General features: G+C 42.0%; 2 protein-coding genes across 2 annotated transcripts; both read right to left on the bottom strand.

Moving 5' to 3' along the window:
• Positions 1-9: 9 nt before the first annotated feature.
• On the bottom strand, positions 10-5,184 carry sumo2a (small ubiquitin like modifier 2a). The gene is made up of 4 exons (XM_060046966.1): positions 5,043-5,184; positions 4,244-4,375; positions 3,973-4,044; positions 10-517 (listed from the first exon to the last, which is right to left on the bottom strand). Exons 1-4 carry the CDS (start codon positions 5,061-5,063, stop codon positions 452-454), a joined length of 291 nt encoding a protein of 96 aa, XP_059902949.1. The 5' UTR covers positions 5,064-5,184; the 3' UTR covers positions 10-451.
• A 228-nt stretch (positions 5,185-5,412) lies between these two features.
• On the bottom strand, positions 5,413-15,725 carry LOC132453886 (ADP-ribosylation factor-binding protein GGA3-like). The gene is made up of 17 exons (XM_060046947.1): positions 15,588-15,725; positions 14,758-14,842; positions 14,434-14,509; positions 14,005-14,103; positions 13,212-13,335; positions 12,969-13,072; positions 12,535-12,615; positions 11,025-11,162; positions 9,884-9,965; positions 9,642-9,746; positions 9,218-9,433; positions 9,016-9,098; positions 8,468-8,883; positions 8,020-8,267; positions 7,563-7,732; positions 7,340-7,450; positions 5,413-6,868 (listed from the first exon to the last, which is right to left on the bottom strand). The coding sequence occupies exons 1-17, from the start codon at positions 15,622-15,624 to the stop codon at positions 6,758-6,760; spliced, it is 2,286 nt and encodes a 761-aa protein (XP_059902930.1). The 5' UTR covers positions 15,625-15,725; the 3' UTR covers positions 5,413-6,757.
• Positions 15,726-16,017: the final 292 nt, after the last annotated feature.

Raw genomic sequence — 16,017 nt, 5'->3', positions numbered from 1 at the left:
AACAAGTAATTTTATTAAAAAAAAATCAGTTTATTCCAATTGTACATTTTTTAAAACAACCACCAATGTGAGTAAATTGAAACACAGGCATATAGAACAGCAACACCATCATTAAATTTAACCAACAGCTATATGGCATGAGTAATAGTGTTAAAAAAAAAATCGATGTAAATGTCTGCTTTATGATGTCACCAAGAAATGTTTTTTTTTTTAGATGTTCAGCATATGACATTGAATGCAGCTTACAAGTTGTGCACTATCAACTATCATTACAAATATCACAATAATAAAAATGAATCCATCCCCGTGTTGCAGCCTATGAGCGTCTGACAGGATTCCAACACATGGTCATGGAAAAGCTGGTCATGGAGATTTAAAGACAAAAGGAAGAGGCATTAAAAAAGAAAGAAGAAATGCAGGCATGGGTGTTTGTTGAGGGGGGGGAAAGTCTTTAAGTAGAAGAGCCTCCCGTTTGCTGTTGGAATACATCAATTGTGTCCTCATCCTCCATTTCAAGCTGAAAGAAGAATTTGGAGTGTTTAGAAGAAGAATGATAGTTTCAAAGCAGTTGTAGAACAATGTTATTTGAACTAATCTTCAACGAGCAGAGACCACTTCTCTCTAGCAAACCTATCCAACTAAGGCCCCATTTACACGAGGACGCTTGCAGGTAAAAACGACCAACTATTTTATCGGAAGTGCCTTTCGTTTAGACGGTGACGGCGTTTTTGGGGCTTAAAACGCAAAAATCTGAAACCACCCTCCAGAGTGGAAAACTTGAATACGCTCCGCCGTAGCGTTTCCGTCTACACTGCCAAGACGCAAAACTCTGCTCAGATATGCTAACATGTTGGATTATTTCCATGCGTCGGACCATCAAGCTGCTCTGGCAGCTCTAATGAACTTACTGGAGTCTTTCCACGAAATGTATGTACAGATAGTATTACTGAACAGAGAAGGATCTGTAATTATGTTTTGGTTTTCGTGGCCCAGATAAGAGAAGGAGGAAGATTCTACGCATGCGCTCAGACATGGCGGTGTTGTGTGATAGTGCATCACAGCACCACCTAGCCATCTGACATGCATACCCAATCGAAATCCACACACTTTTGCGTCACCGTATACACGCAGATTTCCTCCCGAAAACGCTTGTCTAAACACGGAATAAAAAGTGAAGACGCGACGCCACTTTTACGTCTTCTGTTCAGACCGTCATCATGTACACCTAGCCTAAGACACACTTAACAGAAAAAACAATGGTGCCTTTGTACTAGTATTTGGTTGTATATTTACATCTAAAAGCAGTATGAGGAGTAAAAAGTAGTGTATAGTATAATTTCATTGATGCCAGTAGTCCGTGCTACTCTTTACTACAATCAAAGGTGGCGCTCCTAACACTTATTTTATGTCTGCTACTTTATACCAGGGAACAGGACTAACTAGTGCAAAGAATTCTGCTCCTCGTGCCCTGCTACATCGAAGTTACAGACCTATTGTGTCTTTGACTTACGTTTGGCATTGTAAAAACGGAGTAGAAACCGGACAGAGAAATTAATGTACTTTCTATAAGTCTCCCTGGATGCCACTGTAGCGCTGTCTAACGAGCTCAAGTTATCGAAATAAAGAAAACACATAAGACAAACTCGCCCGCTTGACTATTGGAATTTACTAAATTAAAGAGGAACCGAGCAAAGTACTTCTTCAGCATCTGGGCAAGCCTGCCCATTATAAAATAAACAGTACAAGATCACCAACCTAGCCAAACCACAACATTCATTACAAATTACAGGCCTGATAAGAGTTCAGGCGTGGTGCCTGAATTCAGGCTTAAGCTCGGCCATGCATGTTGTCAAGAAAATTTAAAATAGGTGAGTGGTGCCTTTTAAAACGTCTAGTCATTACATCAACCGACCTGACCTTTTGATTGACATGTCTGCCACCAACTAGGCGTAGTCTATATAAGGAAGTCTTTTACCTTTGTATGTTTGCACTGAGGATGGTCTGAATACGTTTTGCACGCACTTTGGGTAGCACTTTACACTTTTATGCAATAAAAACTTATTTTTGCATCGGCTACATGGTGTGCGAGTTCCGCTCCTTTAATGGTTGTCAAGAAAGGCAATTCTCTATGGAGTCCTCGAATGTATTCAGCCAATGACACTAACGGTTGCCCGCTTGCCCGGGGCAAGTAAAAAAAATGTTTGGGCAAGTTGAGAGATTTTTTCTGGTTGCCCGAACGGGCAAGTGGATTTTGTGTGGATGTTAATATAAAGGCTATTTATTCAAATATTTTTAGAAACTGCAGAACAACATTTTGTTCCGCAAAAATCACATAAATCAGAAGTATTTGCAATTGATCAGCACGCTGTCTCCTCTTCTCTCGGAAAGCGAGTTAACAGACACGCATCGCTTCAGTGCGAATATAGCCCCGCCTTCTTTCACTCACTCGCAGTGCGGTCTCTGGCAGTGATTCGAAGGCGTTAGCTAACACAGCTAGCATCTCAAGTGCAGCGCCTCCGCGAACGGTTTAGGTAGAAGGAAAATGGAGTAGTGATGGAGGAGTGCAGTTTGGAAGTACTTTGGATTGAGGCAAATTATCAAGAAAGTCATATCCAAGAACACGGTTTTGGGTTTCATAACTGTGCACATGCACAGCAATAGCGATCATTTTCACGAAATTGGACCCTCACAAACTACTATATATTACATGAAAGCTGAGCCTCCACTTATACCAACAGTCCAAACCATATCATTCTGTAACCAAAACTCGCAAATAACAACTAGAGAAGAAACGTCCCCTTTTCTTTTAACAACCAAAAATGCATTACCTTTGTGATTTTTGTCCACAAAGTTTATTCTGATCGAATAAAACCACCATAAAAACAGATTATCCAGTGTCTGGGCCAAATTTTGCAACTAATCATGGTGTTTTCAATCAATGAATAAGAGAAGGTTTCTTAGGAAATAGGTAAATTGCCTTCAATCAGAAAACATTCTTCAGTGCAATCTAGTGGCCATATATTTATTTGCGAGTGTTTGGCTTGGTGCATTCGATTATATTTGCCCTGAACTTTAAATAGAGGTGCCAAGTGTCAAAATTGTAAGATATCTACCTATATTTTTGTCTCATAGTAAGACAGCGCTCCCAACTGATAACGACCAACTGATAATTATTTCAGGTGGAAATGTTATCTTCCACTTATGCTGTGTTCCATGGCTTTATTCACTTTAACCAAGTATTATCCCCATTGAATATTTCACTTGCACAACAATCTTTCTTTTGGCACAAAGATGACATTATCGCCCTTGCAGTTGTGGAGATATACTCTTATTTACTTTGGGTATGTTCTTTCCTGAAAAAAACGTTTCCCCTGATATCGAAAATGGTATAGAATATCGATATTTTTCCAGGTATATTGTCGAAGTTATAAAATCCAGTATTGTGACTGACAACACTACTAGAAACGCGATTGTGATTATTCAGTTAGAGCTACAAGAAACTTGAAAGTTAAAAAAGACATATCTTTGCTACTACCTCTGACATTTAGTTATGTACATTTACATCAAATCATGCAGGTCCACATATAACTTGGCGATAGCTTTAATAGGTTGCAACGGTGGACTGAAATCACTTCATGGCACGATGTGACCGTCGATAAATAAGTAAACAAAGAGAAGTTTGTTATTTTTTTAAACACAACATGTGTGGAAGCTAACATTCAGCTTCAGTCTGAGCTAGGATGAGTTTTCTGAGCCCCACAAAACCAGGCCGGGTGCCTGGCAAAAAGAGGCCCGTTCACGATTCTGATTATAATTTGGGCAAGTGAACATCACATTCGGGCAAGTTGAACCTGACCTGTACTTGCCCGATGGGCAAGTGCTTTTGAAACCTTAGTGTCAACCCCTGGTATTTGATCATTTCAGGCACAGATAGTTTCACTTCCTATCAGCCCCATCACACAGTACACATACCTGTGAAGGTGTATCTGTCTCATTAATGGGCTGGCCATCAAATCGAAACCGTATTTGTCGCAATGACAGCCCCTGTATGGAAAAGAGAAATGCTGCGAATCAATATATTGACAGAAGCAAACTCCATGCGAATGACTTAAATTCAAACTTAATGGCCAGGAGCATAAAGTAAAACTTTAAACCAATGTGTAATCAAGTTACAAAAGCTAAAATGTGCAAATGCAACTCAATGGTTAATTGAACGATTTAGGATATAAACAGATCTTTATACCTGACGTTCACAATAAGCCTTCATCAGTTTATTTAAAGGCGTGTGCCTTTTGATCTTGAACTGAACCACAGAGCCGTCCTGTCCAGCTACTTTCAGGTTGATGTGCTCATTGTTCTCGGTCTTCACTCCCTCCTGCAAGGAACACAACATAGGTTTAAGGTTAGGCATGCGTGTTCTTAATTGCGAACAGAAGAAAGTGGGTGGTCTGAAGAAAATTAGTAAGTGAAAATTCCAAGCAGGACAAAGAATGAAGAAAGTGCATAACTGCAACCGAATAGATCAAATCTCAGCAAAAACACTAAATGGACCTTACAGTGAATGCAATGATCGCTCTCCAGACTGAGGATGGCAGCACACTGCCGGCCTTGTACTATTAGCCAGGTAGCATACGCTATAGCTTTCTAGCATTAGCCATGGCCTGGTATCATTCATTAGCCATTTCCTAATGCAGATTCATTCATTTTGACTGCGACTATAAGTGCCAACTGATACAATGAAACAGGCTGAACAAATTACCGCTGAATCAAGGGAGCTGAACTTCAGAAAAGTACCGTAGGAACTTAACCAGCACGCTGATCGGATAGTAGCAGCAATAGCTTAGCATGCTCACCCCTTCGGCAAACCCGCTTGCTAGTTAGCATCAGCTAGATCTGGCCACCAATGTTTTGCGATTTCCCCAAACCAAATTGTTGAAATTGAATCCATTGTCTTAAAACACCAATAAGCATACACACTCGATGCAATTCTTTAGGTCACCCAATCGAAAGCATTAACAATACTCAAAGGAAACTCTCCTCACCTTGGGCTTCTCGTCTGCCATGGTTGCTGTTGTGTTTGCGAGTGACCTGATGCGGCTGCGCTGTGGTGATGAGCGCCACTTTGCTTTCGGTGCAAGACTTGCACTGAAAGCATTTAATTGCGCCGACCTGCCCCGACTGAGCTTTTCACAACACCGATAAACCAATGTTTACATTGATGATAAAACTCTGTTAGATACGTACCAATTATAACAAATATTTAGACAAATAATTGTACAACCAATTTCCATGCATTTTAATTTCTAAAATATGTACATCACATATTAAATTGAGAAGTAGGCCTATGGAAATAAATAAAATAATAACTTAAATATTGCAATAACTTACCAACGCATGAAAGAAAAACACGAATGTCAGTGTTAACTTTAATTTTCAATTTACCAGGTCTGAAAGGAGAGCCACAACATGAAGAATTAACCCAGGTTATGACATGAGACCAAGGCCTATTCGCACAAAAAAGGACCTCTCCGACCGACAGATCAAACCTTTATATTAGAGAGGGTATAATATTGAATGAGGGCCATTTAGGATGACTTTATACAAATGATTTAGTTCTAGTTTAGGTCTGGCCAACCAGCCCTTTGCTGAACAAAAATGAAGTCAGGTAAACAGGTTGATTTGTATAATATGAAATAGTACTCATTGACCAGTTTGTTTACATTGAGCACCACCAGATCTGCCATGAGCATAATATTAAAAGCGACACAAGCATTTAGGTAAGAATTGAGCAAACAATACTATCAATAAAGAAAATAAAATTCATTTCACAATCCTCACACAAAACAAATAAATACTGGGTCTTCCGCTTCTCAACTCTCTAAATACATTTGTGCCATCATTGTTTAAAGGACAAAAGTCTCTAACAATCGGAGTCATACGGTAACAAGGTAAAAATTAATTCAAGCACAAGTTTATTAATGGGTGATAGTCCTCACTCCAAAACGATCAACATCCAGCCATCCTATCCCTACCATCCAACATTGCACGTCATGAGTCATATCAAAGTCCTGCTTCAGACTGCAGAAATCCAGGTTCCCCCGAAAGTCTAGTACTGGAATTAAGAATTGTACTGTTTCGGACCTACATTTTTTTAACGTTCATCTGAGTATGGTCAGTAAAAAATTACTTTGCATGCTTGAATCACAGTTTTTTTAAGTGACTTCTGATGTCAAAACAGTCAGTAGCAGAAACGAATTCAGTTTTCACATGTCATGCCTTTTCCCATACTTATGACCATTTCTTCTCCTACCAATTGGTTAAAAGAACCAAGATGCGCAAGATAGACCAAATGTTGGTCACAAAAAAGGGTATAAATGACCTGCAGTATGAATGATTGATGTCCTTTGAATGCAAGCCAAGTGAAAAATACAGTATACCTAATGGTAATGTAGCACGTTAAACTAAAGCCCGGCATGACTTTTTTTTCTGTGTGAAACCATCCATTTCCCAAAGTGGATCTTAACCACTGTAACTACTGCACTGGCACTGTGGTGACATCTGAATCAAGTCCACAGTAAGGACATAAAGCAGGTCCAAAACACTGCAATGATCTGCTTGAATGACCCTCCCAGAGGTGGAGGTGGACACTACCATGAGCCTATAAAGGTCTTGAACTTCAAAGCTTTGATTATAGTTCTGCTTTGCTCGGGTTTCAAGAATGTTACGGTTAATGCAGCCCTTCCAACACAGAGCCGGGCTATAGAGCACCCCACTTCTCGGCAGGGGGGAACTGCTCCACTTCTCCAATCTCTGAGCACGGCTGTTCCCCCAGCGTGAACGCCAACTTGTATCTCATCCGCACCTTCTCCTGCAAAAACAGAACCAAAAAGATGTGCACTATTGAGCATTCATTAACAAAAATGGGTGCTGTAGGTAGGATTTACAGTAAGTATTATCATTTAAAGGTGATTTAAAATAAATCAGGGGCCTTTCAGGACATCTATTCCCTGCCTGGTTCAGGGAATCCCAGGTGTGTGAATGCAACACTTCTCAATGGCGGGGGGACAAGGTGAAGGAGGGAAACGAGTAGTAGGGGCGTTTTCTGTTATCTATCTTAAATTTTTTTAAACTAGGCTTCTGCTTTCTCTTTTCATCTCTCGAAACGTACCTACAGCGTATTTAACTAAAGCCCCTTGAAGTTGGATAGTGTGTAGCGAGAATACGCTTAGCCTTGGTCATACAAAACAAATCTATCAATTGTTTATACATATACTATGACGAAAACCATTCGGGTGGAAGCTTATTCATGGGTGAAGCGATTGATGAAAGACTCCAGTACCTTGAGTGGATTGGCCAGCAAGATGACTTGGGTGATAGCAGCAGGGGGTAGAATGGGGTTGAATGCCGCCAGCTCTGTCCCGGATGGAGGCTGGAGTCTCAACCTCATAGACTAGAGAGGAGCAAACAAATCAAGGGACTGCTCACAGTACCAGCCACGTATTTGTCTATGTCTATTATTTTACCAATAATGAAATGTGGATGTGCACATCCTGTGTGTGTACCTTTGGGACTGCAGCCTGCATAACGATGTGGCTGACGGGCAGCGGGGCAGTGTTGAGCATGGAGGCCACCATAACCAGTACATCAGGTCTGTCTGGTGGGCAGTCGGAGGCAAAGTGGAGCAGAACTCGGATGCCGTATTTGTCATAAGCAGTTACCGGGCACACTTTGCCTGAAGGCCGAAATAACCAAAATCAAAGTCAGGCAAAGGACAAAATCCATTCTATTTAAATAATTGATTAAGTTTATAAGTTGATTCAAATACATTTATAAATGTATAAAAGCTCCTTCATAGTGCTTAGTGTTGTTGATATTCAATTGTAGTTGATGTACCAAAACCCAGAAATGGCTTCCCTCGTTCTCAACAAAACGTTGATTGAAGAGGAGAATGGTTCCACACAATGGTTGGAGAATGGTTACACCTCTTATCACTGAACAGAAACCCAAGACGTGACTCACTTGGTTTGATTGCCTCCAGAGAGACCTTGACACTGGACAGGGAGATCTCCTGGCCCTTCCCTGGACTGGGTTGACTCGGGGTGAGGACCGGCGACAGTGAGCGCAACAGCGGGCTGTCGTCTGCCTGACTCTTAGCGGGGGGGAGAACCAGAGGTCCTGCTGGCATCCCTCCCAGGAGATGGGGCATGGGGGAGGAGGACGTGGAAGCTGCTCCTAGGAACCCCGCGACATCCAGCATGCCAGTTGTACTGAGATCAGTGGAAGACAAGAAGAAGAATAATGAAATAATTAAAAAGCTTCAGGCTGGAACTCCTGCCCTAATGGCAAGGCAGCATTGGTGATTAACAGCCTAGCACTTTTGTACACATAACATCCACCTCTTGATGACAGCAACGGTTTATAAACGGTGCCATGATTTTTTTTTTTAAATACGTTTTATTTGGCTCACGTTTTGTGACTGCTGAGGTCGAGCAAGTCCAAATCCTGCAGAATGCCGTTACTTGAGCCTGGGGGAGACAGGGAAGTGCTTGCTGCATGAGGCGAAGGCACACTGGTGACCTGCGTTTGGAATGAAGTCGCTGAAGCATAGCTTGGGAGAGACGAGGTGCTGCTGTATGACTGGCGGCCAGCAGGGGAAAGGGTGGCGGCTGAGGAGGACTGCAGGCTGGGGACGGTGGTGGCTGACTGGTTGGTATAGGGGGACCCATAGAAGACAGCAGAGTGGTGTGAGGTGGAGGAGGGGCGGGGACACTGGGCCGGGGGAGGCCCTGGGGAGAGGTTGGTCGAAAACACTGGGAACGTGGAGAAGGAGGGCGGGGCGGGAAGTGAGACCGAGCCGAAAATATCAAAGTCCTGACTGGAGTCCTGGGAGAGAAACAAATGTAAATAAATGAATGCAACAACAGATAAGCAAAGAAAGGTAAGAACTTTTTTATTCCCCCGGAGGAGAAATTCCTTCAAAGAGAATATGGGCATTGAAAATAAACCTATACAAACCTGTAAGGATGTCAGCTGATGATCCAGGGGTTCAGGTCTAGTCACGATGGATTGACTTACAACCGGGGCAGGGTCACCGATACCTGCCAACAAAAACACACGCACCCATCCCATGATGCCAACGTAGAAAGCACCACAGTCCTTTTAGTGATGCCCAGTCTCTCTCAATGTGGTCAGCCAGTTGGGGTTCGGAGGTCCTCACCTAAGAACAACAGCTCCTCGTCGAGCAGCGTCAGCGAGGCTGCCGTGAAGGAGCCCTGAGGCCCAGGGGCGACGGCGGCGGCGGCGCACAGCAGGTCTGCAGGGACGGACAGGGAGGAGGGCGGGGCCTGGAGATGGCTGGAGGTGGCCGCCGCCGGGCCCTGGGGCTCCAGGCCCGCCAGATCAATGAGGACCTCTGACTGCTTTGCCTTGTGGCCTGGAACAGAGGACACAAGACTCAACATCAGGTTGTTTTTACGCACGCACGCAAGCACACATACAAACATGCGCGCACGTACGCACACACACACGCATATCTGCCGTAGATTCATGTACGTAAAATAATGTAGGTTGACAACAGCAATTTGTGCCATTCAATGGACCATCTTTCAGGTCATGTCAATTAGGACAGAAAATGGGCATACGAGTCAAATGTTCTTCTTTCTCTCCGTTGATGATCTGTCCTTCTACAATCCTCTTATAGGAGTTAATGACACGGGAGAGGTCATCGCTGGCCTGCAGGATGTTCCCTGATGGTGAAGGCAACAAGGTTAAGACAGGCGTGGGAGCCACCAAACACTCAGAGAAAACATTGTTACACACGTGCTGGACGTAATGACAATAGCCTCGTCCGATAAAAGGGGGCCCTATTTCCCCTATTCCTTACCCAAGTTATTGTCATTGTCCTCCGTTTCTGTGGCAAGCTTGAAAACTGTCTGCCTTAGCTTATCACAATCTCCATACAACTCCTGTTCAGAAGAAAGACCCCAAATCAGAAATGGATCAAAACTGGATAGAAATACTAATTTGAATATCTTACTACTATAATAGCAGGCCTGTCTCACCAGTTACACAAGTTAGTCATGTGCGCATGTGCCCAAATGTCTTGCGATATTGATTCCCCCCTGCAGACTGTTATAATTGTTTTATTTTTCTTACGTTTTGTGTGCATGCTATTTGTGACTGTAGGCTACTGCTGCCTGTCTTGGCCAGGACACTGGAAGAGATGTTTAATCTCAATGATGTTTATTATTTTCAACAAACCAATAGTAGTTATCTTGCATTTTTAAATGTCAATGCACTCTTCAGCTCTGAATAACAGTAAAAGCTATCTAATAATTGATTTGCATGCATAGTATACTAGACTTTCCATGAAACAATTACCCCGGTCACCATAAATTGACTCATTTTATAATGTAATCAAATGCTCACACACTAGCTGCTTTCAGACACACGTGTAAGTCCTGAGATTCACCTGATGGGCCGTATGTGTGAACAACATATCCTGACATTTGTGAGTAGAAAGACGGTATTACTCACACCACTTCAGTGAGCGTGTTGATGACGCTTCTGCATTTCATTGAGTGGCCCCCTAAATGATAATCAGCCTTTTGTTCGCTGAATGGTTAAAAAATATTTAAATGTTGGCACTGCTTTTAAGTCATTGGTGGTGAACGAATTTTATACTTTGTAACATTATATGCACAATTTTATTATATAATGCGCTCAGAAATTTGTTCGATTATCGACTGGGCATTCCACGTTATTTGTATGGGTTTAATTACAACTAGAGGTTGAGCGTGCGCAACGTGCGTGCGGAAACTCTAGTTCCATTAATATTAATGACTTCAAAGATCGTATCTGCCTGTGAAATGTGATGTGTATAAATTAGTTCATATGGGGTTTATATTTCACTACTATAGCTGTCTGTGAGCTTCCTCATTTTCAAACAATTTAAGCATTTTTGCTTTGTCAACAAATAATAATAAATACAGAAGAAGAGAAAATGAATCTATTTGAAGTCCAACCCTGATGATCTCTTTGTCCCCATCCGTGGAGACGTCTTCACTGAAGTGATTCAACATCTCATTGAGGAGTTTAACCCTGTGGTCCACCTCATCCAGGGTTCTGTTCGTCTTTGTAACTTTCTGGGCCCGTACATCGTCCTGTAACCAGAACCCACAGCAGACATGATTTAGTACTTCAACTTAGAGATACCCTTCATTCATCCATTCATTAATCTGCCTGTTTTTCTCATTTAAAAGGCAGTTAACTACTGCCAGACAGACACTCTATAGTAACATACAGTGTTTTCAATCACCTCATCTGGCATTTGTTTTGAGTTTGAAAATACACAGCAAAATCTTAAAGGTCCCATGGCATGACAATTTCACTTTGAGGTTTTCTAAAGTTAATATGAGTTCCCCTAGGCCGCCAATGTTCCCCTAGTAGTAGTACAAACAAATTTCTCCTACGGGGGATTAATAAAGTTATATCGTATCGTATCGTATCGTAGCTAGAAATGGCGTTAGGTGTAAAACGAGCACTAGCTATCCTGCTCTGCCTTTGAACAAAAAAAGCTCAGACGACATTTGGAATTTTCCCTGTATGTCGTCATACAGGGACATGTCACCTCCCCTTCTCTGCTTTGCCCAATGACCGTGTGAGCGCCACATGTGTGTGTATGTGTGAATACACACACTGTAATGCAAGTGTTTTCTTTGTTATTTGGATTACCGCTCTGCTGTTGGTGTTATGGCGCATAACCGTGTCGGGTACTCTGACGTTTCTGGTATTTCCACAACGAGACTCGTAGTGGGGATTATCTCAGCCATGGTTGAGAAGGAATTGGGGGGAACGGAAATTTGCCTTAGACTCCCTGAAGTACATGAGCCGTGGAGGAGAAAGGGATTGTTGCCTGTGATTGTTTCTTGCAATTGTTATGTGGAGGTCATCTTCCAAATCAATCTGATGTGGAAGTTCTCTGACGTCTCTGGAAGAACCAGAGACGTCGGAGAACCCGAGGCAGTCGTTTGAGGTTCATAATATCGTCTGGAGGCGCACAAAGCTCTTGGCAGTGATAATATATAGTATATGATATAGATATCTATGCATAATATGATATTATTTAGATATAGAGCCCCAGGAATCCCGCCGGGGTGTTCTAGAATATTTACAGAACACGGCCAAAGGCTGTGTGCGCCTCGCCATTGCGATGCATGCACTGTAAACAGAGCGCACGGTACCGTGGCCGCAAGCTGCTCAGGGCCACACCCCCACCCTCCTCTTTGACCCGCCTCTCTCCTCCTCATCTGAACTAAAGCTAGACACCTAAACGGCGCTTTTGGGGAAAGCTCAATGTGCGACTGGCTCGTAGTGGCTGTAATTCTGCACCACGGCTGAATTTCATGAACGTCTTCAAATACTGTGTTAGGGGCCAACTAATATCTATATAAAAGCATCCATAAAGTAGCATGCCATGGGACCTATAAGCAATCATGAGAAGAATTTTAATACCAGCTAGATGCCAGTGCTGACCTCTTTCACCATGTTTTTGATGATCCGGTTGGCCTCTTGCAGGTCCTCAGGCTTTTTGCTCTTAAGAAGTTCTGCTAATCTCTATAGAAAACAGAGAAATCAATCAAGCCACATCAAGTCGAGTTATCAAAGGTCAGGTCAGTCTCATGGCCTGTTTCTCACAGAAACTACGCCGGGCGAAATTCTGCCTCAAACGCCTTGAGAGAAAACAACCGATGAGCTATTCATCAACTTGATCCAACACTAACCCACCAACGGTCTGCCCTCTTTAGGTCAGGACATGCCAGTAACCGTAGCACAAATGATAACACGAGAGACTTTCCATCTACATAAATCTAAAACTACTCATTACTGCAGAGGGAAACACATGTAAATGTTTAAATATACAACTGGATCCATGTGTAATATGCACATGCATTTTAAATAATACCTACCCTGCTCTTCTCTTCGTTTTCAAAAACAGGATTCTTGGGCCGCAGGGAAGGTGAAGGTATTAGTGTGTTGTCGTGAGGGAGTTCTGGGTTAACTGAAACAATCCCTGAAATCAAAACACATCCTCATTCAGTTGAAGATTGAAAACAACAGGTCCATTTCCTCACACAATTTAAATATAATCAAAACACTCAAAACACAAGTTAATAATAATAATAATTAGTTAAAAGCGGTTTTATGCTTACCTTGCTTCTTTAGCATTTGATACGCTTCTGAGATCTTTGCTTCATCAGGTAGAGAGACAGTCCAACTGTATAAAATCTCAATGACCTTATTCTTCACTTTCTCCGATATTCTGTCACCAAAGTACTGAAAAAAACATAACAATTTGAAGGGTTAGAAATAGAACTATCAAAGGATGAGAAAGTGTCGCCAGCATTGTGCTTTGGACATCTATGAGTGTGCTTAACATGGAAATAAATAAAACTGTTATAAATAGCCTCAGGCAATTATTCCAGTGGCGTTGAAAACCTACTTTTAGTTATTTCTGTATGACTGAATCACTTAAGAAACTGTAACAAAAGTTTGTTTTGCCTTGTTTTTCAATTGATCAAGCACATGTATAACACATAGTCCGTTTTTCCACAGATATTTTTAAATCTTTGCATGATTGAGCAAACATGCCGGAGCTGATGTTGAGTCAAATAGCTATGGTCTTGCACATTGAAATCATGTCATTACCTCCTGCTTTTAGAGAAGTTGAGAATAAGTTGTCTGCTCTGCTAACATGATAAAAAACAATAAGCAATAACCATAGAAACCTGAATGAGTATTTTTCCCCTTTAAATTATAAACCGCTTTATAAAATGTTGTTTGCCAAGATTGAGCATGTCTTGCACAATGTCTTGCACAATTACAAATGAAAAATTGTCAACTTAAATTACATTTCCTTTTCTGAAAGGAGACAAACCCTTTTCACACAAAATGCTCTAGGCTTCGCTTTCTCATATTTAAAGAAAACTGAACAATGGGACTCACCTTGGGTGAAACTACCTTTATCAGTTCATTTAGAAAACGGAATTTTCCAACTTCGTTATGAAATCTTCCACCACAGTTCTTCATGCAAGCCTCTAGAACCTGCAGAATACCAGATGGTCGAAAGTATGAATTCATCAAATAACAACAACGTTGCATTAGACATCACACAAAAACAACATTTAATCATCAAATGTTGTTTTTAGCCTATCTTGGTATTTTGACCGTTAGGCCAAAGGTCAAATTACCAAGATATTTGACCTATGTGGTCATAATGACTCAATGATGATCTATTATCCTAAAAGCCACATTAGGGAATTGTCTAGAACAACTGTGTCCTTATTCCTGTCCCCATGCTAGCGCACCACTATAACATGACTGAGTGGCAGTGACCCAGAGAAGACCATGTGAGCGCAGTCAGGCTGTATATACCGTCAAGGTCTGCATGGCTTCCCATTCCTGTGGAGACTGGATCTTGTAAGCCAACAGCCTTGTAGCTATCTGTGGACTGACATACAAGGAGAACATATGTTGTTTTATAATGAGCCCATTACATTTTAGATCAGCTTCCAGCATAGCTACTGTAAAAAAAAATAGCATCTTCAACAACTTGTTACCTCGGGTAACATACACACAATTAATGGGAAATGTATAATAGAGTTGATTGAAATTCAAGTTTATTTCCCAAATGATTTCTCTTCTGGAACAAGAAGTATCTGCCACATTATTTATGAATAAAGTAAAAGATGCCCATACCCCTCAAGCTCTTTATTGATTTGGTCACAGAATCCCATAATATACTCCCAGTCTTCCTGTCGGTTAGCTGAGCTGGTGGCTTTGTCTGGAAATAATCAAACAGGGTTATTCATCATGTAGCTTTCATTTGACTTCGCCTTTCTTAATAAAAAGGAAAAACAATGGGCAAACAGTCAGACAGGAAACATATTGACTAAGAAAAGGTAATGCTCTAAAAATCACCCCTCATTCCTTGTCTCTCCCGCATGTACACTTACAGACACAGACTGTAATAGTTAAGATAAGTCATTAATAAAAGGCTCATACGCTGTCATTCCCTATAGATGGCCCTATAGCTCTTCAGCTTCACAGCGGTTGTTCTTTGTTCAGTGAAGGCCTACAGGCACCTCGTCTATGTTCATCAAGTCAACCCCGTTTCTGGTTCCTCCACATTTTATCCTAAACAAACGTCGGCTGATGCTCTTACTGTGAGCGTAAAACGGATTGCTTTGGTAGGATCACACTCCCATGTCAGCTAGATTAGCCCCACTTGCTTTCGCTAGCTGACATTTGCGAGCTGTAATGTAATATCTAAAATGGCAATAGGACCGGTAACGTGGACAATTACTTCGCATCGCCGGTTTTTGTTTTCGCAGAGAGGAGCTAGCCCACAGGTCCTAGCCCGCGTCTGACCCATTCTGACAAGTGATGGTAAACACTTGATCTGACCGTGACAGTCTTGAAGAGCCAGTCGAAGCGCTTTAAGATACTCTTATAAGCCAGGCAAATGAACACATTACTTTAAGTGTTCATGCAATAGGACACCGATATCATTATAGAGATATACTTACTGAGCCAAGACTCCAGCGACTCCCCGTCGCCCGCCATATTTGCACCCTTCTTCTGTTGTGGGCGCAAACACCGCGTGACCTGTGACGACACATCCCCACGCCCTCCTCGTGCGATTTATTATGGAAAGTGATGGGATGAAGGAAGGAACATTCATGGATTAGACAGTGTGTGTGTGTGTGTGTGTGTGTGTGTGTGTGTGTGTGTGTGTGTGTGTGTGTGTGTGTGTGTGTGTGTGTGTGTGTGTGTGTGTGTGCACGCGCGCGCGCGCGTGTGTTAGGTCTGATGCTACTTAAATACATTCCAAATATTATCCATTGCGATGTAAGTTAACGTCGTATTATAATGCGCAAGCCCTAAATAGAAAATTAACCGCTTTTTATAGGTAATTGGATCTAGTTTCCACCACTGCACCATAAAAAATATGACACT

The sequence above is a fragment of the Gadus macrocephalus genome, chromosome 3 (genome assembly GCF_031168955.1).
Source record: "Gadus macrocephalus chromosome 3, ASM3116895v1".
NCBI lineage: Eukaryota > Metazoa > Chordata > Actinopteri > Gadiformes > Gadidae > Gadus > Gadus macrocephalus.
The sequence above is the reverse complement of the archived record's forward strand: the minus strand, read 5'-3'. Positions and strand labels throughout refer to the sequence as shown.